Source organism: Nymphaea colorata, chromosome 9 (assembly GCF_008831285.2).
Source record: "Nymphaea colorata isolate Beijing-Zhang1983 chromosome 9, ASM883128v2, whole genome shotgun sequence".
Lineage (NCBI taxonomy): Eukaryota > Viridiplantae > Streptophyta > Magnoliopsida > Nymphaeales > Nymphaeaceae > Nymphaea > Nymphaea colorata.
In genome coordinates, this window is record NC_045146.1 from 2,749,788 (window position 1) to 2,772,544 (window position 22,757).

Genomic DNA, 22,757 nt, shown 5'->3' on the forward strand with positions numbered 1-22,757 from the left:
GATTTGGGGGAGACGAACGGCGGCTTGGGCGTCGCCGGGAGGAGCTCCTACCACCGGAAGTTGTAAGGAATCCGCTCGTGGGGATTTGACGTCCAACGAACGAAGGCTCCGCCGTTTCCGTCAAAGAAGGGGATCGATGAACACAGGGAGAGAGGGAGAGAAAACCAGAATGGCGATTTGATCTTCTCCGAGCTCGAACTGGATGCCTAGGGATGTTCAACGAGCGAGCTGAGCTTGAGCTAGGCTCGACTTTCATGTTGCTAGACTCAAGTCGAGCTGTATAAGCCATGGTCGAGCTAGACTCGATAAAATTGAGTCTGAGATCGAGCTCGATTCGTTTAAGGTCGTTTACATGCTTACAAAAATTAAAAATCAATAGAAAAACAATAGGAGACAGCCTACTAAAATTGAAATCAACTTTTCAAACCTCGACACAAACACAAGTAGGGAAAAGCCGCCGCTGGCCCCGCTGGAAACTTCACAGGTAGGGCTGGTGGGCGGTGGGTTGGTGACCAATGCCGGCAGAACGAGATTGAGATTGAGATAGCGAGAGAGTGAGGGCGAGAGAAGCGGGCCAGGGGCGGTGGGTCGGTGACGGGCCGCAGGTGGACCAAGATTGAGAGAGCGGGAGAGAGAGGAGAGATAAAGAAAGAGAGAGGGGGAGAGAGAGGCGGGTTAGGGGTCGCTGGCTGGCTGCAGGAGAGGAGTGACGTAGAGAGAGAGAGAGAGAGCTAAGAGAGGCAAGACAAGAGGCGAGCCAAGGGCGAAGCCCGGGGGTGTGTAAGGTAAATTTTCTTTTCCTTCATTCAAAAGTAGATCTATGGTGTCTAAGGGCAAAAATTTTGTTAAAAAGAAGAAGAAGATAATCGAGGTTCCACCGACTCGAACTAGAGCCGTTTACACAGCCGAGCTTCAATTGGAGCTCGAACTCGACTTATTTACTAAAGGAGTCAAGATCGAATCCAGTATTTTCGATCTGAGCCCAACGTTGTACATTCCTAGCCCTACGTGAGTAATCACCTGAGGACGCCAACTTGACTATCAGTTGTGATCGGATTAATTTCAGATGTGACGCAACTAGTTGACAGGCTCGGCAGGGTCGGACAAGAGAGGTCATGGACACTTCTTTCCTATGGACACAGCTACAGGGATTTGTTCGACACATGCAGGTGCTCAACAGGGTTGAACGGATGCGGAGACTCATTGGCACATATGCTCGTTATAATAACTTTCAAAATTTCGGCAATGAAACTTCCAAGAATGAGACCACTTAATAGGCATTGTTCTTGGAACTCGCATCGTTATTTTATTAAGGACAACCTTCCAAGAATGAGACCACTTAATAGGCATTGTTCTTGATAGACAAACTTAGACCGTCCCTTACCATAAACGCCTTACGAGGACAACACCATGTAAAAATTCAGCCTGTGGATGTAAGAGACAACACTTGATCCACACTTCTACACCCTTCATGATCCTACCTCACCACCCAAAACACCATTATTAAGGAATGTTCCTTCCCTACTCCAAAACTTCTTAAAATTGAGAACAGTGTTCGCAGACCACAATTCTAATATCAAACCAGGGAAGGAAGATAGCAGCACAACTGAAATTCAAACTTTAAAGTTGTGGTGGAGACGGAGATTTAAGTCACAAGGGGCGACAATTAGGTATATAGATGGAGGGGCAGTGATGTGAATAAATATATTCACAAATGAGATTTTGGCAAGTTAGGGAGGTGCATGCCTTCTGATTTAAATGTAGAAGGCCACTGATACAGAGTAGGCAAAATCCAACCATGAATGAAGGCAGACGACAAAATCTGACGCAAAAGTGTTCGCATAGTAGACGAGCCATGGCTTTCAGATGAAGAATCGCATTTGATTCCCATTGATGCCACTTCTTGCACAAGCCAGTGGTATCCCTGGAGTAGGGAAATCGTAAACAACAGGTTCTACAACTCTTGATGGATTCGGGTAGAGTTCCCTCTCTCCCTTTGATATGGGCAAGCTAAACTACTCCAGAAGGCTTCAAAAGTAAATTCAAACAGTTATGTAGAATTGTAGATAAAGCAACTTGGGTTGGTGTCAAACAACTTGGATTACTCAAGAAAAATAGAAAAACACAATTACCAAGAAAAAAGCAATTACAAAACTAACATCACATTCACCTCCCATTATTTTCTCAATTTGTTCATAAAATAATTCTACACATCATGAAAGTTCCTCAAAAGTCGAAATATAGTAGTCCCAACAAAAGAAAAGGAAAAATACCTCCAACTGAAGTGTTGGTGCAAGGGGCAGAGGAGTTCGCTTCTATACCATGAGCTTGTACTTCCGTACAACTGACTAGCCACAACCGACTACATCATCATCATGCAGTGATTTTTGCAAAAAGCTGCTTTCGAATCTGAGCACATATTAATAAAAGGATTTGTTAACTACAGTAGACACTAGACACTATCAAAACCGTCAGAATGAATGAAACCAAAGAGAATCATGCTTTATGGCTCAAAATTTATTACATGCAGTAGATTAATACAATGGCGATGGGTTATGTACAACAAATGCGTACGTGGGAATCTGCTATCCTTTAGAACCCTACCGTACAAATGCAGTTAACAAAACACGAAAAGGTTGGTCACATCCAACTTTCCAACTAAGAATTGCATTATGGTTCCAGAGGTCTCAAATAAATCATCACATAAAAATTGCTTTCATTTCCAGCAAAGATGATGGCATGCTGCCACAGTCAATCCCTTTTGTTGAATAATATCAAAAGCAAGAGCTAAACATAAAATACCAACATATAGAAATTTACAACCACCCCGCAACCTCTTTTTTAGTTACCAAACAATATACATAGGGCACAATATCATGAGATTTTTAAAAACAAATTTATATCAAACTTTCCCAACTTTGCCGCTCTAGTGTCACAATATATCAGCATAGTTCCAAATATTTTTGTTGCTTTATTTCTGCTTATATTTTTAGCATGTTTTCCCTTTTTGGGGGCTACGTTTTGCTTACCTTTTCTAGTGTACCTTTTAAATGTATTTTACCCTGTAATACGTTCTTATCTTATTTAATTTACTTTAAATTAAACATTTAACTTATGAGGATGTTTCCAAATTTTTTCCAAGATTTATCTAAAAAACTATATCATATCTTCACCTGCTGAATGGCAAGAGATATCTTCAACTGACACTTTTTACTATCAGGAAGCAAGAATACCCAAATTTATTCAGACACTAATAGTAAAACAGGTAGTCACAACCATATGACGAAGGGATATTCACTGTAATCCCAGTGATTCAGACAACACAAGTAGCAGGAACAAAAGAGACACCACCAAGTAATGAATAAATGAGGGGGAGAGAGAGTTTATAAAAACTGTCAAACATTTAGCTTCTAAGCCGTATTATATTGAACTAAGCAGCACAGCTTAGTTCCCATATGAAATAATATCAGACCAATGGACCTTCAACTGTATTGTTGACACAATGAAATGAGGATCAAGTACCACAGTTTTTGGAGAACAGAAAAAGGACAATAAAAAACCCTAAATGGCAGATGGATTCCAATTTAGAAGTTCATAATACTCCTGGAGGAAGTAGTCCATGTTGTCTTTTCCATGACAAAGCTTCTAGATGCAGTACATAATTGGATAAATGCTGCACAAGAATCAGCAGACCACCTAATGCCCACATTATCTCTTGTTGAAACCCAATGACTATTTTAATAATGTGAAACTCTTATTAGAAAAATATTCTTCTTGCAATACATCAGAGAGGCAGTAACTAAGTTCTGAAGGATCTGTACTCCATATGACTAAGAACTATAAGAAGGGAAGGGTACCTCTGGCAGCTTCTGTCGAAATACAACATCCAGCCTTGCATCAAGTGTGTTTTCACATACAATCTTTCCATCACGAGAAGCCAGCACCACGCCACCAGCACTGCATCATAAACAATATTATGGTCAAGACAAAAATGCAGTACAAACCATTACAAACTCAATTGGACAACCACATACATGTATTCCTCATATTGGATATTTGATTCTCCAAAAGCAATTTCTGGCTATTGAGTAATCTTAAATAATGCCAATAGATTGTCCTCAGGTTAACTGATTCACAAAGGCGCTTTGAACATTCAATGAGACTATTGAATTCATCACAAATTCTGATTTAATGTGAAGGTGTTTCCTCCTAAGCCTTTTAGGGTTTTGACAAACATGAGTCCGACTTCCAACTTTGAAAACTAACTTGTCCATATAAACTGAATTGGGATACTATCATTAGCAAGGAGGAAGAAGGGAGCCAAGGCTGGTGAGGTCAAAAGACCTACTTATGAGGTCAATATCCCAATACACACCTGAAGGCTAAAGCACATACAATTACCTCTACAATATTTAATCATTTGACATGGTCTCGCAATTTAACACGGATTGCTTTTGACTGCGATGGACTTGAATGTTTTTTGTTTCAATCTCATGATGTTAACAACACCAGACCAGATAATTTGCAACATAAAGATTTATCAGTGTCAAAGCCACTAAAAACTCATCTTTAAGGCCCTTTTCTTTCCATTTTGAATAATATTACATCATTTCAATTTTCCTTGCACACTTACAAGTAAGAAAGCTTATCAAAGCTTAAGAAAGGGAGACCGGATGGAAGAAAAATTACCAGGAAGGACCATGTGCATGATGGTGGCTTGGAGCTGGAGGCAGGTAAACTTGATTGTCAACTATAATTTCGGGAGCATGAACCTTGGCTTTCTCAACATATTCTTGTTTTGCTGAATGTAAAATTGACTCAACCAGTTCAACATCAGCCTTCCGGCAACGCAAGAGTACAGCTGGTTCTTTTAATCGTAGCAAGCTCTGAGGGGGTGAAAAAAGAAAAGATAAGGTCGAGTAAAGATTCACAGACAAAAATCACTATGCAGCAACCAGTTTTGATGAAGTTTTACCTGAACGATCAGGTCTTTCAGAAGATTCCCATAAGCAGTGTGGTTATGGCTCACGTGCAAAAGCTCCTTTGCTGCTGCTTCTTTCATGGAGTTAACTAGATCATCCTGGGCTTGCAGGACCTTGATGCGAGATGCATTCAGCTGCATGGAATACTCACTGCACAGACATAACACTTAGTTCCAACAAAAAAGTACATCAGCTATACGAAGCGAACATAAAATTTTGTGTTAACCAAGCCAACTCATTAGTTTGTGATAACAAATTCTGATAAAATAGTTGTTTAGCGGTACATCAGTTGGAACCTTTGTAGAGAAAATAACTCAAAGGAAAGGGCACTCACTTCTGCCATGGTTAGATATAAAGTATAGCAACCTGTACTACAAAGTACTTGGCCAAGCCAATTTAAGGCCAAGATCAAAGGCTCACCATGATTAATTCCAGTTCTAGGTTGAAGAGACAATCATATCTATTCTCATTCAACATGAATAAGCCATCCTGACATTTACAAATAACTTAACATTATTAAATTGCAACAGAGACTATGTTTTGAGAACCCTCTCTCCTCTCAAGGAACCAAAATCGCTGATAAAGAGTTACTGTACAATAGATAGTATTCCTTATCACATAGATTATCATCTAGGAAGTGGTTCAAGCAAAATATGCACCTAATATTTGTTTCACCCAGGAGGTACTGCCTAAAAACACAAACTGGTTTCATAAACCAGCTTCAACAAAATCAGCAGTTCGAAAAGCTATTAAATGCAGATGAAGCATAACATATCCATCAGGTAGAAGGAAAAATGTGCTACTAAATACAAGTATGTGCCATACAGATGTTTGCCAATATCTCTTAGTTGCTACAAATCTATACAGCAGCATGATACCCTACACATTCATCAGACAATTCCATCAACAATATTATCGCAATCTGTAGGACATCTTCTGCAAAAGGAAACAAAAGAAAAGGAACAGATAGAAAGAGCAATCAACTAATGACCAGTCAAAATGTTCAGCACTTTACATTTTTTTGCGGATTTCAACCTGCTTCTCTTTTTTCTCATACTCCTGCCTAATCTTACGCTTTTCAGCTTCTACTAACTGCAGTTTCTCAATATTAAATTCCTGCACCAAGGTAGAATTATAAAACCAAATCAGCATTCACAGGAACAACTTTCAATAGCTAGCAACATCTATGTAAAATACGAAAGTATAAAAAAAGACACCACGGACTTTATATCCTCCACCTATGTCACATAGATACCCCATTTTGACAGCCACTCACTATTCCCTTACATAGAAATCATATTGGAAACATCGGACAAAATAACCATAATGGCATATCACTGTATCCTCTGCAGTATTCACATGACATATCTTCCATTATATAGACAGTACAATTGTAAAAATAGTTTGAATCTCCAAATTACACAGGAAGAATACAGATTGATGTTAACTCAGAATGATGAGGAAGTTCACTTAAAAACTAGAAACATCTCTAACTTACACCGGAAAATATGAGTGGATGTTAACTTAGGATGATAAGGAAGATCACCCGAAAACTGAAAAGAACCACCTTTTAGCAATTCTTCATTCTAGTGCTTAGTATTTTCATGAATCTTATAGGTGTCATCATCAAATATTATGCCTGTTTTTGCTCTCCTCTCTTTCCCTCTATCCCCACTTTCTGTTGAGGACTCCTTAGCGCTACTCAGGCATTTGTGTAGGGGTCTACCGCCTATGGATGATTACAGATTGAAGCATATTACAGTTACCATGGTAGTTGACTACAATGTTGTATCGATTCAAGACCTGTCAAGCCAGCAACTTCAGCCAAAATTAAGGTCATCCTGTACTTTTGCACATTAACGTGGAATCTGTAGTTTTCTATTAAGTACATTTGACATCAGGATGGCCCAATGCTTCCCTACAAAGCTCCCATGTTGTTATCAGTCATATTTATCACTGTCAAGCTGGAAATGCATGCCTGAGACAGCCCTTACCAAATTTGGATCATTCAGGTGCCAATAGCATTAAAAAAAAACACACACACACACACACACACACACACAAAATCATTTGAATTCCCATTTACATGGTAAAAATTTGATTTTGAGCCCGATGTTGCCGAGGAATTGCCATTCCCAGACACAACTCTGACACGAGGATTCCCCAGCAACGTCATATCACCTTGTTCTCTGTATGAAGCCAACGGACAACCACCAGTTTACTTTTGTAAACTTTTCATTGAGATCATTAAACTTCGGGATGCCTTCATGGGCATCAGAAGACAAGATTTAACGCTAATAGTGCAGTCTGTAAATGATTCGCCTCTTTAATCTTAGTTACCGCCAACCCATTCACTATTAGACTTTTCTCCGAGCTAATCAAACTGGAGGATGCCCCTCATGGGGATTCGAAGCCAAGATATGACATTACTTGTTCATTCAATACACGATTCACTTGCTTCATGTTATTTACCGCACCTTCGAAATGTTTCAGGACAGCGTCCTATTCTAGACTTGGGTCCCTGTTGCCGTCGTCGATTTCTCCATAGTCTATCAAAATCAAACTACAGACATCATCCACACCTGGGAACCCTCTCTTCCCCATAAAACGAAAAATGGGACGGAAGAAAATAGAATGTTAGATATACCAACTAGTCGAATAATTTATGAGCATCAAAGGTGATTCCTTTTCCCGATTAATGCGAAGAATAATCTCTATATCGTCAAAAAATTATTTTTCGACGAATATTTAAATCAAACCTCAATACCGGCTTGAATGATGAGATGGAGCATAAAAACAGTCGGATCGACCTCGTGCAGAGAAATCCATGAGCAGAAAAAAGTAAACTACGGCCTTCCAATAAGCGAAAAGGGGAAAAAACCACTTGAAGAAAACCTAAAACGAGAAAAGGACGAAACAACGCACCTCCTCCGCGGAGATTGAGATCTCACTGGCCTTCTCCTCCGCTTCTTGGCGGATGAATCGCACCATCTGCTGGATCTGCTTGGACACATCTGCGTCATTCATCTTCGCCTTCCAGGAAGAAACGGACGGTGGAGATGGCCTCTGGTCGCACCCTTTCTCCGGCCGGCACTCAGAGAGAGCGAGAGAAAGACAGAGAGACGGAGGAAAATTTCTGGCTGTTCCGTGTCGTCTGATTTTCTAGCCCGTTGTTTTTCCAGGACTTTCCTCTTCCATGTTTTACGACAAAAGTCCTCCATATTTTTTAAATTACATTTTAGTGGTGAAAATTTAACACTTTCTTGTAAAGTGGCATCAGGAATAGGGGGAGTGAGGACCATCCGTCGCCTGAATTTGACGCTCATCTTTTGAATCAAAATTATGGGGGTTCCTATTTATCCAGATTCAATCATGACCTGGATCTAAGATCCATTTGGCCTTCTAAGAGAGGAAGGGGATACTTTGTCACACTTCTTCCACTCTCTAAAATTCATCCCTGCGTGACTATACGCGGTTGTGGATACAAGTGAAAACTCGTCGTTAAGTGGAGCGATGGTCGGCCGCATTGCTTAATAACATATAGTTGACAACTAGTTTCGGTTAAAGACTTCCTTCCAATGGAAGTTTATTTCCACCTAGATTTCGTATGAAAGTATATAGGCGCTTGGAGGAATGGTAGTATTCTGACGGAGCCTCGTGGCTAAGGCTTGCCTGCACGATAATCATGGGTAATGGTTTGACTAGTCCAAAAAGTGAGGACATGACACACATGATGGTATAGAAATATAATTGTTGGATTACCTAAGCAGGTTAGCCTGTTATGGGACGGCAAGAAAGAAGTCTCTCTCTCCTTCCAATGGCAAGCATGTGCTCTTCAGGCTGCACAATGAGTCGAGCTCAAGTTACTCACTTGTCAAAACTTGACTCCTTTATAATGAGTTGAGCTAGAGCTGTAATAACTCAACTCATTTAAACTCAACTTGGCTCGACTATATAATGAATATTAAAATATAATGAAAGAATAGATAAATGAGCAGCAACTAAACGAGTTAAGAGAAACTAAACGTGCTTAACATAAATGAGTTAAACAAGTCGAGCTCGAACTCAATGTTGTATTGTCAAGTCAAGCTCGAGTCTCTTGTCCAACAAAAACTGACTTGAGTTTGAGCCGAGCTCGTGCTAGAGTTTTCTAAATCAGTGTCGCCCTATTCATGTTTCCCCATAACACACGTAAGATCATCCAGTTCTCTCCCCATTTGAAATTACACTTGATGCATGTGGTGAATTCAGTGATTAAAAAATCTACTTTCACTAACCAAATTTACAGGTCACATTTTTAAGGTTGGACTTAGAAAAAGTTAAAAAGAAAAAATTTGTTGTTATATCTTCAATTGATGTAAAAAGATTGAGCTTATGAAAATTTTGATGCATTTTTCATATCTGATTCTTTAGTCTTTAAATAGATCTTGAAACTAGTAGTTTTCAGTGACTGAAAAGCTTAAATCAACCTTGTCTATCACATATTTAAGGACAGATTTATGAAAAACATAAAGAAAGTATGGTGCTTCGAACTAATTCTAAAAAGGATGAGCTTAAAAAATGTGGTGCAGTTCTTGCTTAATACAAGTGGATTTCAGTGGTTCTTAAACAAACGATGTAGATCGCGTCTTTGAATTTGATGTGTATATATAAGCTAAATCCTGGCCTTCGCATATGACAAGCCTTACTGTTGTGTTATCTTTGTTGTCATTCCAATGCTAAAATTAATAATAATAATAATAATAATGATGAGAGAAAGAGTGACAAACGGAGTTATTAAAGTTGTTACAAATATTGCAAAAAGACAAGATCATTAATTAAATGAAATCGACACTTCCTGGTCTACTCCATGTTTTCTCATTTCTGTCCTGGCCATCCATCCAAGCTGAATAAAAACCCTACTTTATCCTTGGTAGACCTATCACCTAAACACCTGGTTGTATATATATATATATATATATATATATATATATATATATATATATATATACACACACAACTAGCTACTTTTATGGTCGAATGATTATTTCTTATTTTGTGTCACTAAAAAGCCATCATAAAAAGTGCATTCTGTTGTTAAAAACATGATCAAGCAACTGACGATCGTAAATGTGCATTTAGCAACGATTTTAGCAACATAAAATAAAAAATAACCATTTGAATATATAGGTAGCTGAATAATTTCAATTATATATATATATATATATATATATATAGCTAACATACATCATCAAAGCCGTCAATCTTTAGTGGATCTTGATAGTACAAATTAAGTTAAAAAAACGTAGGAGCCAAGTTGTTTTTTCAAGAGTCCCTAAAACATAAAACCTTTGAAAGAATGATAGAGAGAAAGAGCAACTTAGTCTCCTTAAATGAGAACACTTGCCTTTTTTGAAGGTATTTCGATCTATTGTAAAAAGTTTCTCTACAGCCTGATCTCCTTAGAGTTGTTAGCCGAGATTCTCACTAAATCTAGAGTATAAAGGTCCAGTAGCTACTTTTATATATATATATATATAAGTATTGGCTTGTCAACCGTTGATTTTTATCCTGCTTGCTTGTGAGGATTCTGGCAAGTGGACTCGGATCCAGATATATTTCTATTACGAACCATTGATATTGGACCTAAAGGGCTACTCAAACACAAATTGAAAATTCACAGATTTAGATTATTTACTTTCTTCATTTGTATTCTTTCTACCAACTTTGTGCCTTCTACATATATTTTAATTTTCACAAAAACGAAACCATGTAGCCATCTTAAGAGTGAATACACGATTTCATCAGGCTTCTGACTTTACTTTTTCTTTTTCCCTCCTTTTTTAATCACATAAGTTGTATCATATTCCATCAGCACCCTCATTTTTATATTAGGTCAGTTGATTAAAAGAACAATTAGAATTTTTTAAGTTCGTCAAATAATGCAATATTTTTTCCCTCTATAAGCCAATAGCATTGATCTTGACTTTTGGAATGGGTTAATTAAGCGAGTAAGTTAATTAATACGGAAATGGTGGAAGATCGTCCGCATCATAAGTTTGGTTTTTATAATCGGCATCGTTATTTATAATTGCCACTACAAATGTGCCCTTCAACGTAAGAATAAAACTCGATTAAGACTTCAATTGGGTTTGATCAGAACCTCAATTAAACTTGGGAGAAACTTTTTTAGACCTGAGCTAGGGCTGCATAATGAGTAGAGCCAACTCAGGACCGATTCAACTTCGCTTGTAAAAACTCGAGTTTGAGCTCGACTCATTTATAAATGAGCGGAGCTCGAATTTAAATTTATGCTCAAAATGTTAAACAAGTCGAGTTCAAGTGATAAGAACTCTACTCGTTTAAACTCGATTTGGCTTGACTACATAAATATGTCGTGAATGAAAGATCTTTTGTTGCTAAGTTTTTTATTTAGAGGATATTTGAATGCACTTTCTTGCCAAAACCGGTTCACTGAATCACTGGTCTTAACTTTTAGGGTAAAAACAAATTTTCACAAGTTACATGTCTTAACACTCACACGAGTTAAATGCTTACACAAGTTACACTAGTTAACACTTACACTAGCTAATGCTTGAACGAGTTAAATGAGTCAAGTTCGAACTCGATTTTGTGCAGTCGAGTCGAACTTGAGCTTGCCATAAGGAGTTCGACTTGAGTTCAAGCCGAACTCGAGCTTTCTATAAGGAGCTCAACTCGAGTTTAAGCTGAGCTCGAACTCGAGTTTTTTGAGTCAAGTTGAGCTCGAGCTGGCCAAGCTCAGGCTCGACTCAGCTCATTCTCAGCACTACTCTCATCTGGCGGAGTTTTCAACCTTGCTCACAAATGAACTGGACCTTTAAATTGAATGATTCTATAAAGTTTAAAGCCTTACTATGACTAAGCAAGATTGATATATGGATCTATAATTTTCAAGTTATTGAATCAATGATGCCCGAAGAAGCTGATAGAGGCCAAAAGTCATCGACTTGTATGAGCTAAACCCACCCCAGAATCGTATAAACATGCATCTTATAATTCTGGTTACCTGATTCAAGAGATGGGATTTTTGGGGTTGGACCTTGGCCAATCAATCATAAACACTTTCTATGATCAATGCTTTGAATACCAAAGTGTGGAACTCTTGGAAGGCCAACATTCTCCCTAGAGGCTGTTTAGATAATGAAACGGTTACATACCGGTTCATGAATATGCTTTAGAATTGAGGCAAATTCACGAAACACTAAGTTAGAATCTGTCTCAGTTATTGAGCAAGTTCTTAGAACAGTATGTGTGACAATTCCATTAGCCAAACAACCTGTTAAAGGATCCAAATTTTTGTGGGTTGACAATTCTGTTGCTTGCTAATAGAGCTCCATCTAGTTAACTTAACTATTTCAAGAAAATCTGCAGATGTATAATAAGATGGAGGTCGACTACCTGTTAAGGCCTTTGTCATTCGCCTCCACCGGTGAACAATAAAAGAATCATTCTACCCTCTAGTCTAGGGACATGTACACCTTATTACAGTTTTGACTTAATTGTGATACCCATGTTTATATCATCTCGAAAGGTCTCTTGAAGGCATATTATCATCATTAGTGATCTCTTCAAGCTAAGCATCTTTATTCTCTTGACCTTGTCCTTCTGCATGTACAATACTTGTCTTTAAACTCAATGTGTTGGTTGAATATAACATCACTTCATCGTGTGACATTTTTATTAATTTGCATCATCCCCTCAAAAGTGATAACGAAAATAGTCAGATCAACTGAAATGTTTCCGTGGCCCAGTTAGGATTTTTTTTTTTTTAGTACGGACCATGATATATAGTTTCAAAAATTTAATTTTGGTGAAATTTATTTTAAATTTCAATTTTTTTCGAAACTCATGAGGGGACAGCGCCCTCTCCGCCCCCTAGCTTCACCAATGTGTCGATGGATGCCTGTTTCGTGCTTAATAGTGGCCCACACCAGCCCAAGATTTTTTTTTATATGTAAAAAATCAAATTTTTTTAGTTTGGCCCGGCCCGTCGCTCCTCTTGGCCTTACCGTCGCTCCTCTTAGCCCGACCAACGGATGGTTTGGCCCGTCCCTAAGAAAAATCCTGGCTCCGTCCTTGCACCAGCCCATACAAATTTCATTTTTAATGTTTAATTTAATTAAAATTCTAATCCTCATTTTTAATGTCTAGTTTAATTAAAAATCTAATCTTCATATACTATAAGACGTGCCGATCAGTTGGCAGTTTATGGGAAACAACGATGAGCTGGTGATAAATATTGGATTCGCCTTTTCTTTTCTTTTTTTTATCGTGTTTAGCTAGCGACATAATGATGATTGATGGGAAACAGCAATTTTCCCAGGAAAATTAGGCCTTTTCCTGGCTCCGATTGAAAGTGTTGCCCACAGCTTTCATAGGAAACATGTTCCTCTTGTTTCGAGGGGCCAAAAAGAACGCAGGAAATCACCAGGCGAAGTAATATTTCAATAATAACTTAATTTGTAGCCGAGACTTATTCAAATATATTTGCAAATCGAATTACTTTTCTTTTAAATAAAAAAATCATCAGAAGACATAAAAAATTGTTTTTTGGAAAACTCAGAAACTTTAAAAGTGAAAGGCTTAATAAAATCCAAAAAAATGTAAAAAAAAGAAAAGAATAAGAGGAAACAGGCGTTAACCAAGTTCAACCAGTTATGAATAAGGAACAATTTAATAATAGCTTTAAATATCAAATCCATGAATTTAATGTCGAGCTCTTTCCTTTCCTCAAGGCCATCAAATGTTGTTTTCTCTAAATATAATTTAATAATAAAAAAAAAGTTTCACAAACACTTCATACTGCCAACCAATAAGCCTTACGAGAAACGTAAGCGATTCATTTTTCTGAAACGTTCCCACCTCATTCTTCAAGTCTTCTGGATTGGTGGTGTGGGCCGGTGATCAGATCCAGATGTGGATCCACATCGATCGAACCCTTCTATTGGTGTTACTGTGGTCGAAAGAACGAAACACCTTAGTGAGGCTCCGTGGATCCAAATATAAATCTAAATCCGATAAGCTTTTACCTCGCGCTCCCCGGTGCTTATGGCCCACATGTCGTCTCACAAGATCCGACCCGTCAAAAGTCTTTCGGGCCCGTCCAAATGGCTCGGCGTGTTCGTCACGTCGACGTAAAGTTTTCCCGTGAAAATAGGCAGTCTTTTGCAATTAATGGGAAAATGAAGTACTGAAAAAAAGTCTCGATGATTTCACGATCTGCGGGACTTGGTGGTACAAACTCGGGTATTCTTAATTTTTCGAAAAAACCTCCATTCCGTAACTATTTCTAATTAGGAACTATACTTTTAGGAGTTCGTTGTTTGTTAGGCCCTTTCGCCACCAAGAGTTGAAGGCACGAACTGCCTGACGACATGCGACAAATTTTACCATGTTACGATGTTCACTGAGTCGAACCAACTTGGGCTCGACTCGGATGCACCAGGTGAAACTTGACTCTAATTCGACTTGTTTGACAAGCGAGCGAGTCGAGTTTGAGTTTAAAAAAGATACGACAAAGAAAATGAGCTGATTCCAAGCTATCCACTAAACTCAATGAAACTCATGCAGGGAGAGGCTCATAGTTTAAACCTGTTGTTTTTGTCATTTTGAATAATAAACAGCTCGGTTAAGCTGAAGCTAGATCTCAACTCGAGCCTAAATGAGCCAAGTTTGAGTTAACTTGGCTCGAGCTTGAGCCAAACTAATAACTCAAGCATGCTTTAACTATTAAAGTTGAGTTCAAGTTGACCCAAGAACTTAGTGTTCTAAACTCCATTAATATTCATCATTGTTTGTGGCGGGAGGTGGTTGAATTGGTTCACCGTCGATAACACCCAAGTCGCCCTTCCAGGATTTTGCAGATATTATATAAGCGAGCTCGTTTTAGTTTGATATTTTCTTAACGAAACACTTGTTCTACAGTTGTTGACAAAGATGTCATACGAAAAGTTTTAGAGAACTGAGGCGGTTAGGGAAATTATGATGAAAAATTGGTCCTAACTACGGAAATTCACGAAACAGAAGCGTTTTAAAAGGTAGAAGACCAAGAGCTTCGATTCGGCAGTGTCGACGATTCAAGGGACTACTTTCACTTCGTCTCTCTCCTCCTCTGCAACGACCGGGCGGTCCCTCTGTCTCTCTTCGTTTTCTTCGGCGTCTCCGCCTTTGTCTTCGTGCTCTTCCTTTGTCTTCGGAGTTGGAAAAGAGGGAAAGCAGAATCTTCTCCTCTGCTGGATGCTTGTGCTCTTTTTTCCCTCCCTTTCGTGTAGATTCGGTTGATTCCGGCCGGGGATAGTGGTTGGGCGTTTGAAACACCTGGGATGAGGTTTTGAGCGGGAAAGACAGAGAAATGCAGAGCCGGGGATCGAGCAGCCGGCTGACCGGTTTTGTTCGGCGGTCGAGGATCTCCTCTCTGATGCTCTCTATGCTCGCGATGATGTCGACGATTTACGTTGCGGGAAGGTGAGTGTCTCTCTCTCTGTGAACAATTATGAAGAGTTTTCTGAGGAGGATGCATAAAAAAAACCACTTGGAGGATGAAACTAGCTTTCTTCTGGAACTAATTTTCCGACCAATTTCCGTCTTCTTTTTTTGTCATTTAGAGTTTATATTGCGGTTAGGGATTGTCTCAGAGATCCGTAGAAAATCTTATGTTATTAGTAGCATATCGGCGGAGCTACATTCGCAATCTTAATTATTTGCTAGCGCAAAGTTTGTCCGGATGGTGGAAATATCTAAATCGATTCCGTTGATTGAATTTTGCTTTTACGGATGGGGTTGACAATTAGGGCGAAGCAAGGGAAAATTTCGTGGGAATATTGGGGAGTTTGGAAGCAAAATCATCACTTTTCAACTGTTGTCTCATACCTGGTCTCTAAACTTATTTTTTCCTCGAACAAATCAGGAATCCTTTAGAATTTTGCTATGTTTGCGGTTTGAAGCTTCTGTAAATTTGCCTGGCTCTATGAAATTCCTGGAAACAGCCTTCCCCTCTGTTTGAGCAATGATTTTTTGGTCCATTCTTTAGCGTGATTGTATAGCCTGAACAGCCCCTTTGAATGCCTGAAATCAGAGATCGCTTCTTTAACTTTGGATTGGACCACATCAAGACTAATAGAAAGCAACACTAAATGTCGGATTCCCTAAAACGTGGATTTTAAGTGCAATTCGAGTATATCTAGCTTGATAGTCTGAGAGGTGGGTTATTAGTCCAGAAATACGGGACTTTCTTGCTTTAACCTCAAGCCCGAGTTTGAAATCTATGCAAATAAAGCTCTTTGGCGTTATTTTTGTTGTTTGGACTGAATTTTAAGTGTTTTTTTCTGTATTTTGAGTTCTGAGTTTTCGATTCTGGATTTGTCTTTACTGTTTACTGATTATAATCAAGAGTTCTGATTTTGTTTAATTGAATTCGATCTAGACTCTGGCAGGATGCAGAAAACAGAGTCTATCTTATTAAGGAGATGGACCGGAGAACTGGCCAGGTAGAGACTTGACATGTTTACTTCCTTAGTTTGGAGCTGTATTCTTTTCCATGTCCTACTTGTTCTGTATTATTTACCCTTTGTAACTATTAATGTGAGGAGTTGAAGAAATCTGATGTTTAAGTACACTTGTGACTTTGATTATGCGTCAAACACTTTTGGTGTACCCTTGAGTTATGCTGCACATTCACATTTCTACTTGTGTTATTCAGGAGCTTCATGTACCATTTTAACAACTGTCCTTTTGCAATGCTTTCTTAGTTGCTGAAACCGAATTTCAATGAAATGGCAGAAGGTGTATCTGTTGTCGTACTTGGGTTAGGAAAACTTCTCTTGTTAACCCCTAATCTGTTAAAGTTGGTGAATTCTGGCTCTAGTTAGTATTTTGAGGATCATGCAGAAGAGTTATTCTCCCTCCCCTATGCTCTGTTCTGGTATTATTTGCCAACTCCTTTGATCTGTGTGGTTTAATGATTGGTATGAACTTCTTAAAATGCTTGTCTTTGTTTTCAGTTGATTGTTGAAACTTAAAATTTCATCCAAATCTTTTGTTCAGGGACATCCAGCTATATCTGTTGATGACACCTGGAAAATCATAGCTTGCAAGTAAGCTAAATTTACCTTGGTATTTTCTATCCGATGTTTACTATGGATTATAGCAACTGAACTCAATTTCTATATGTTTCACCAGGGATCAAAAGAAGAAGTTATTGGCCCTTGAGGCAGAGCTTGCTACAGCTAGGGAAGAAGGCTTTGTTGCAAAATATACACCTAATATGAACGGGACATATCATAAACGAAGGGTATTTTTAGTGGTTGGAATTGCAACAGAAATTTCCCATAAGAAGAACCGGGATGCAATTCGGCGGTCATGGATGCCTACCGGTAGTGTATTTTACTGTGTTAGCTCCTAGTTCATACTTCATAGATTACATAATGAAAGTTGCATCACATGTGTGACCAAATTCTTTAGTGCATCTCTTTGCTTGATTGGAGAAGTATGCAAGCTTTAAGGAAGGGGATATCCAAATCCATCTCTGTTTATCTAATTCTGCATTGATTGCCAAAAGGTGTTGATTGCAAAAAGGTTCTGAAGGTGGTGGAACAGGGAAATAGCTTGTGGTTGATATTCCTCAAAATTTCATCTCCCTTTCTCTCTTACCACCACCATCATCCCCCTCTCTTTTCTCTGTGTTTGATTCCAAAAGTGGAGCAGACATGGTCCTTCAGCTGTATATGTCCTTGGATTGATTACTAAATTGTCATGAACCGCAAGTGGAAGGGTCTTCTTTTACCAAAGTTATCTTATTAACCCTACCTTATTAAAGTCAAATCATTATTAGAGGCAGAAGAGAAGGGTCTCCTTTTTATTAGGTACAGCATGCAATTACTAGGAGTACATCCTTAGTTTCTTTTGTTATTTCGTTGACATCAAAGTGGTAAAATTTGAAAAAAGTGTATCCATATATCAAGACATGAGTCCCCATACTTTGTAGAAGAAAAGCTGCAGATTTTGCAATAGTTGGCTGCTCTTAATACTTTTGTGGTGATTTGGGAGACATCGATGCTATCAGTTTGGATATGGTTCCTTTATTACGAAAGGTGTTTAACCTTCTTGGAATAATATATTTCTATCATGTATGTTGTGTTAATGTCTCTCAGCGAGCGCAGGTTGCTTGCTTGCGCGTGGAGAGAAGAACCTAGGATTAGCATTTCGGGAAATATCCAAACGAACAATTTCAACTGAAACACGTAGAGACTGTTCGTCATGCTTCGCCCCCCACCCCATTGTAGATGGTTCAGCCGCGGTGCTACTCCCTGGCTTTGCTATAACCCGTATTTGCAAAACAATTGCAAAGACGTTCTTCCAGAGCCCTGTAATCCCGTTCTCTGACTACCCCTTTATTGCATGCAGCCCTGACAATTCCTTCTTTTCTCTTAGGTGACTCTTAAGACAATATTCTGTCCTAAAACAAATGGAAGACTAAATTCAGTGCATAGCAAGTTCCTGTTCTGGAAGGTGCACAAACATTTCCCTATTCACAAACATTTCCTACCAGATTTAATTTCTAATTTGTGATATCGAAAGCTAAAATGAATCTTCTGAAAGAATGTGTAGCAATTCTGCAATGATGTGTTATTCCATGCACGGATGCACCTTGTCAGTTGTGAAGTGAATTAGTCAAGAATGTTGACCAGCAGTCTTGGACACCAATTTCACTTTCTTGCTTTTCAAAAATAGTAAGATGTTCATTTATCTGCCAATATATAGATTATGGATGTTATCAAATAATATGAAGATTTACTCAGCTGGTATAATAATATGTTATCGGATAAATGTTCTAGCCTTCTAGGCCAATGGATATTTTCTGGTTTGCCTGCAGTTGGATCGGTTCAAATGAAGATTGTCATGCATTAGCCGTTACTACATGTATCATCTATTTTACAAAAGCACAAATGGAAATGTACCAATTAGGCATAAATGACTTGTTCAAAAGATGGATCAGTTTTGGAGCATTTAGGAGATGAGAACCTGTCTACATGTCTTCTACATTAAAACTGGAAGATAGCAGGCATCGAGAGGTCACGGTTGGCCCAAGGTCCTGTTCTTGTTTTTCCTTTCGATGTATTTATTGGAAAGAAGATGCACACTTGTTAACCACTAGTTCTGCTTGGTCTTGATTTTTAGCTTTTAAGTGTTATTTTGCGTTCACATGGTTCCTCTCCTTAAATTTCCACCTTAAATACCGATATATCAAAAGTTTGAACAGCCACTCCATTAAATCCTGATTGGGAATCTCATGTAGAAAAATCTACCATTAGAGCTGTGGCTATTAATCTCTACTTGTGTTCCTTTGTCCATATGACCATATGATTTGGTTTATTATAAGCAGTTAATCTGCTGAATTGTATTTTAGTCATAATACTGTCTATAGGTGATATACTACTGTCTTTTAAGGGGCTTGACGGGGAAGTTCAATGATAGATCTTATGCTAATCGAGGTAGTGAAACCACAAAATCCTATTCACTCGTTTCATCCTTGTTCAAGAAAGGTTCTTAATGGTCAGGCGGTGGCAGAAAGTTCCATAGTTTAGTGGATTAAAACAAGTTCTTTTCACAATATCAATGTGATGGATGTGGCAACTTTGTTTTCTATTGGCCTTAATGATTTCACTATTTCACTTGACGCAGGAGCAGCATTGAGAAAAATGGAAGAAGATAGAGGAATTATTATACGTTTTTTTGTAGGAAAAAGGTCTGCATGTTTATTATATAATACCAGTTATCTGGAGTTTATATTTATTAATTTTTTGATATTTTGTGTTCAGTGCACGCCGCCAAGGTAACACTACTGACCCAGACATTGGTGAGGAGAATGCCAAGACTAATGACTTCATCATTCTTGTAAGTTGCTTTCCTTTATTGTAAGTGATAAGGCGTGTCATGTTGGCATGGGAAATCTATTATTGGATTAGGATGTGAGAGAAAGTTGGAGGATATAATGTTTGGTGTGTGTGTGTATGAGAGAGAGAGAGAGAGAGAGAGAGGACCGATTAAGTTAACTGGTCTTAACAGTGACAGTCTGGACCATTGGATGGTTTCATCTAAGGGTTCATATCTCCCTTTTGAAAAGGAATGGTGCTCAAATGGTAGCCATTATATACCTTGTCAGGTTGGTTCAGATCAACAGAGTTCATATGTGCTTCGCTTTAAGCAAATATTCATGATGGCTGGGGAGTAGTTCAGTGAACTGTATACTTCAACAAATATGTTTACCTATGCATTTACCTTTTTAAAGGAGCAAGCTTTCTGCTTTGCAGGATGATTATATTGAAGACTCAGGTGAGCTTCCTAGAAAAACAAAATCATTCTTCGTTCAAGCTGCAGATAGTTGGGATGCAGAGTTCTATGCAAAGGTTAATGATGATGTGTTCGTTAACTTAGGTTAGTTGAAGGAACATATGGTTGATATTTATTTGCTTCAAGTTTTAGCCTCTGTGTTTATTGCTACTTTTTCCAAATTTTTCTCATAATTTGGTTTGTAGATGGTTTGGTTTCTACACTTAGAACATATCAGCGTGAGCCTCGTGTTTATGTGGGTTGCATGAAATCTGGTGAAGTTTTCACTGAACAGTAAGTTGAAGATGTTACTAACAGTTTAAGTTGAAGATGTTACTAACAGTTTGGTATATAATTTCACAATATAAAATCTGAATGATAAATTTAGGTATTTCCTTTCTAAATTTTTATGATTGCATTGTTGAATTTCTATAGGAGTCAGAAATGGTACGAACCAGAGTGGTGGAGGTTTGGTGATGGCAAATCGTAAGTGTCTTTGGGCTTCCTCCTTCCTCTTCTGAGGAACTCGTCTTATTGCTCTATGAAAAATTGTTTTGATTCATTGTCAGAAGATTTTTGCTGAAAGAGCATTATTCTTTGTGAAACATCATGCTGTTACTATGGAAATTATGATCTTGAAGTGTCTCCCAGTTGATGACCTCTAAAGGACATGTTTGCATTCCTTTGATTCAAGTCGAGGCCTCAATAACTCTTTTTCTGTCCTTAAATTATGCACGGGCTTGGTTTGGCTTTCAGAGTATGCCTTTGGGGTGTACCTTTAATTTCATTTACTGGAAGTTATTTCCTTCCCAGCCCTATTTTATCTGTAAAATTCTTGCTTTATTTTTTTTTTAAATCCTTTTCAAGTTCCCTCTCTGATATTAAAGAATTAAAGTTGGCTCATTTTGTAAATGCCCTTACTTTGATGGTTTTCGTCCAGAGGCGGCTCTCTGAGATTTTTTTTTTTTTTAAAGTTGAATGCGTAGTTATTGATCCTTAAAAGGTGAGCCGTGTTTGCTATTTACATAAAAGTTATGCTGTTTTTGTAATTTTCTCAAAATATTTTCTATACCTAGATTGCTATTGCTGTAGGTTCCCACTATGTATAAAGCAAATAACGAAATTTTTTGTGTATACAATTCCTTATATTGCTTAAATTTCAGGTACTTCCGTCATGCTGCTGGACAAATGTTTGTTTTGTCTCGAGCAGTGGCACAATTCGTGTCCATAAACAAGTATGTTCTCTTAGTCACTTCTCTCTTTTGTATCCTAAGTCCACGTTCATTCAGTGATAATATACCGTCCAACCTTACATCTTTGCTAAAATGAGTCCTGATGGCAGAGCCTCTCTCCTGACGTATGCCCATGATGATGTTACTATTGGTTCTTGGATGATTGGTCTGGATGTCAAACACGCTGATGAAGCTAAGTTTTGCTGTTCATCATGGTCTCCAGGTTCCTCTCTCTCTCTCTCTCTCTCTCTCATGCACATTCATGGCTGTTGGCAGCCAGCAATTGTCGCAGTTTGCTTTTACCTCACTAGCTGCGTCATTGCCCTAAGAGCATTCATGGTTATTGCATGAATACATTTCCAATGCTTAACTCTGTTGAGTCAGCAGGTGCCATATGTGCGACAGTGTGATCTTTGTAGAGAAAGACCAGGTATGCAGTGACTTGGAACCATGATCTTTCCTGAAAACACTGGGTTTGTGTGGCCACTGCCTGCTATTTGCAACTTCCAGAATCTTTCAGATGGATCATCCATCAGAGGCCCTGTTTACTAGTCGCAATTACAAAATTTAGGTCTTGACATGCTTTGCCGAGGCTGAACAGAAGTTCTTTTAAGAGATGGGGGTTTTCTTAAGCTAATGAGATACATGGACAACAGAATCATTCAATGCCGCTGGTCAGGTGGAACTAGCCTTCGGGGCTCCCAAATATGTCAATTGTTTTTCATTCTTTCACTGTAATGTAGTGCAATCTCCATTCTTTGCTTGTTGGTTTCATTTAGAAGCCCAAGCTTGAGAACCTTACATTCAGTTTTCTCATCATTGGTGATTTTTTGGTCCTTTTACTTGATTTTTTGCTACTTTTGTTTGTTACGACTCTCAATTTACGAGCAAAGAAATTTTAGTGTGCCACTTTACTGAGGGCAATGATTAGAGCTTTTGAATTTTCGGGAGTTTCTGTCCAACAGTTGCTCGTTGCTGTCCCTTTGTTTTGTTCGTCTTTTGCTTTAGAATCTCTTAAGCACACTTTGTCACATATTGAACGATGGAAGTACTTGTCTTACAAGATTGGCCTGATTTACATAATGTGCGTTACTATGTGATAGCTTTCAAGGCTATCGATCGACTGGTACGGTGGAAGAACTGACTGGTATGGTGGAAGAGAGGAAGAGAACGAGGGGGAGAGAGATCATGAAAG

General features: G+C 38.5%; 2 protein-coding genes across 2 annotated transcripts; one reads left to right on the plus strand and one right to left on the minus strand.

Moving 5' to 3' along the window:
* Window positions 1–2,146: 2,146 nt before the first annotated feature.
* Window positions 2,147–8,138, minus strand: LOC116260012 (V-type proton ATPase subunit E-like). The gene is made up of 6 exons (XM_031638067.1): window positions 7,908–8,138; window positions 5,998–6,098; window positions 4,976–5,132; window positions 4,690–4,886; window positions 3,858–3,957; window positions 2,147–2,409 (listed from the first exon to the last, which is right to left on the minus strand). The coding sequence occupies exons 1-6, from the start codon at window positions 8,007–8,009 to the stop codon at window positions 2,374–2,376; spliced, it is 693 nt and encodes a 230-aa protein (XP_031493927.1). The 5' UTR covers window positions 8,010–8,138; the 3' UTR covers window positions 2,147–2,373.
* Window positions 8,139–15,070: 6,932 nt separating this feature from the next.
* Window positions 15,071–22,492, plus strand: LOC116261050 (hydroxyproline O-galactosyltransferase HPGT1). The gene is made up of 12 exons (XM_031639645.2): window positions 15,071–15,467; window positions 16,426–16,489; window positions 17,046–17,095; window positions 17,181–17,374; window positions 19,683–19,746; window positions 19,820–19,895; window positions 20,312–20,435; window positions 20,537–20,624; window positions 20,766–20,816; window positions 21,494–21,565; window positions 21,673–21,785; window positions 21,950–22,492. Exons 1-12 carry the CDS (start codon window positions 15,355–15,357, stop codon window positions 21,970–21,972), a joined length of 1,032 nt encoding a protein of 343 aa, XP_031495505.1. The 5' UTR covers window positions 15,071–15,354; the 3' UTR covers window positions 21,973–22,492.
* Window positions 22,493–22,757: the final 265 nt, after the last annotated feature.

Bases quoted from the DNA above. Each gene is read 5' to 3' on its own strand.
- LOC116260012 (XM_031638067.1), bottom strand. From the start codon at position 8,009: ATGAATGACGCAGATGTGTCCAAGCAGATCCAGCAGATGGTGCGATTC. The intron at 6,099-7,907 runs GTGCGTTGTTTC...ACCTTGGTGCAG, and splicing joins TCTCAATCTCCGCGGAGGAG to GAATTTAATATTGAGAAACT. The intron at 5,133-5,997 runs GTAAAGTGCTGA...ATGTCTGTGCAG, and splicing joins GTTGAAATCCGCAAAAAAAT to TGAGTATTCCATGCAGCTGA.
- LOC116261050 (XM_031639645.2), top strand. From the start codon at position 15,355: ATGCAGAGCCGGGGATCGAGCAGCCGGCTGACCGGTTTTGTTCGGCGG. The intron at 19,896-20,311 runs GTAAGTTGCTTT...TCTGCTTTGCAG, and splicing joins CTAATGACTTCATCATTCTT to GATGATTATATTGAAGACTC. The intron at 21,566-21,672 runs GTATGTTCTCTT...TCCTGATGGCAG, and splicing joins CAATTCGTGTCCATAAACAA to AGCCTCTCTCCTGACGTATG.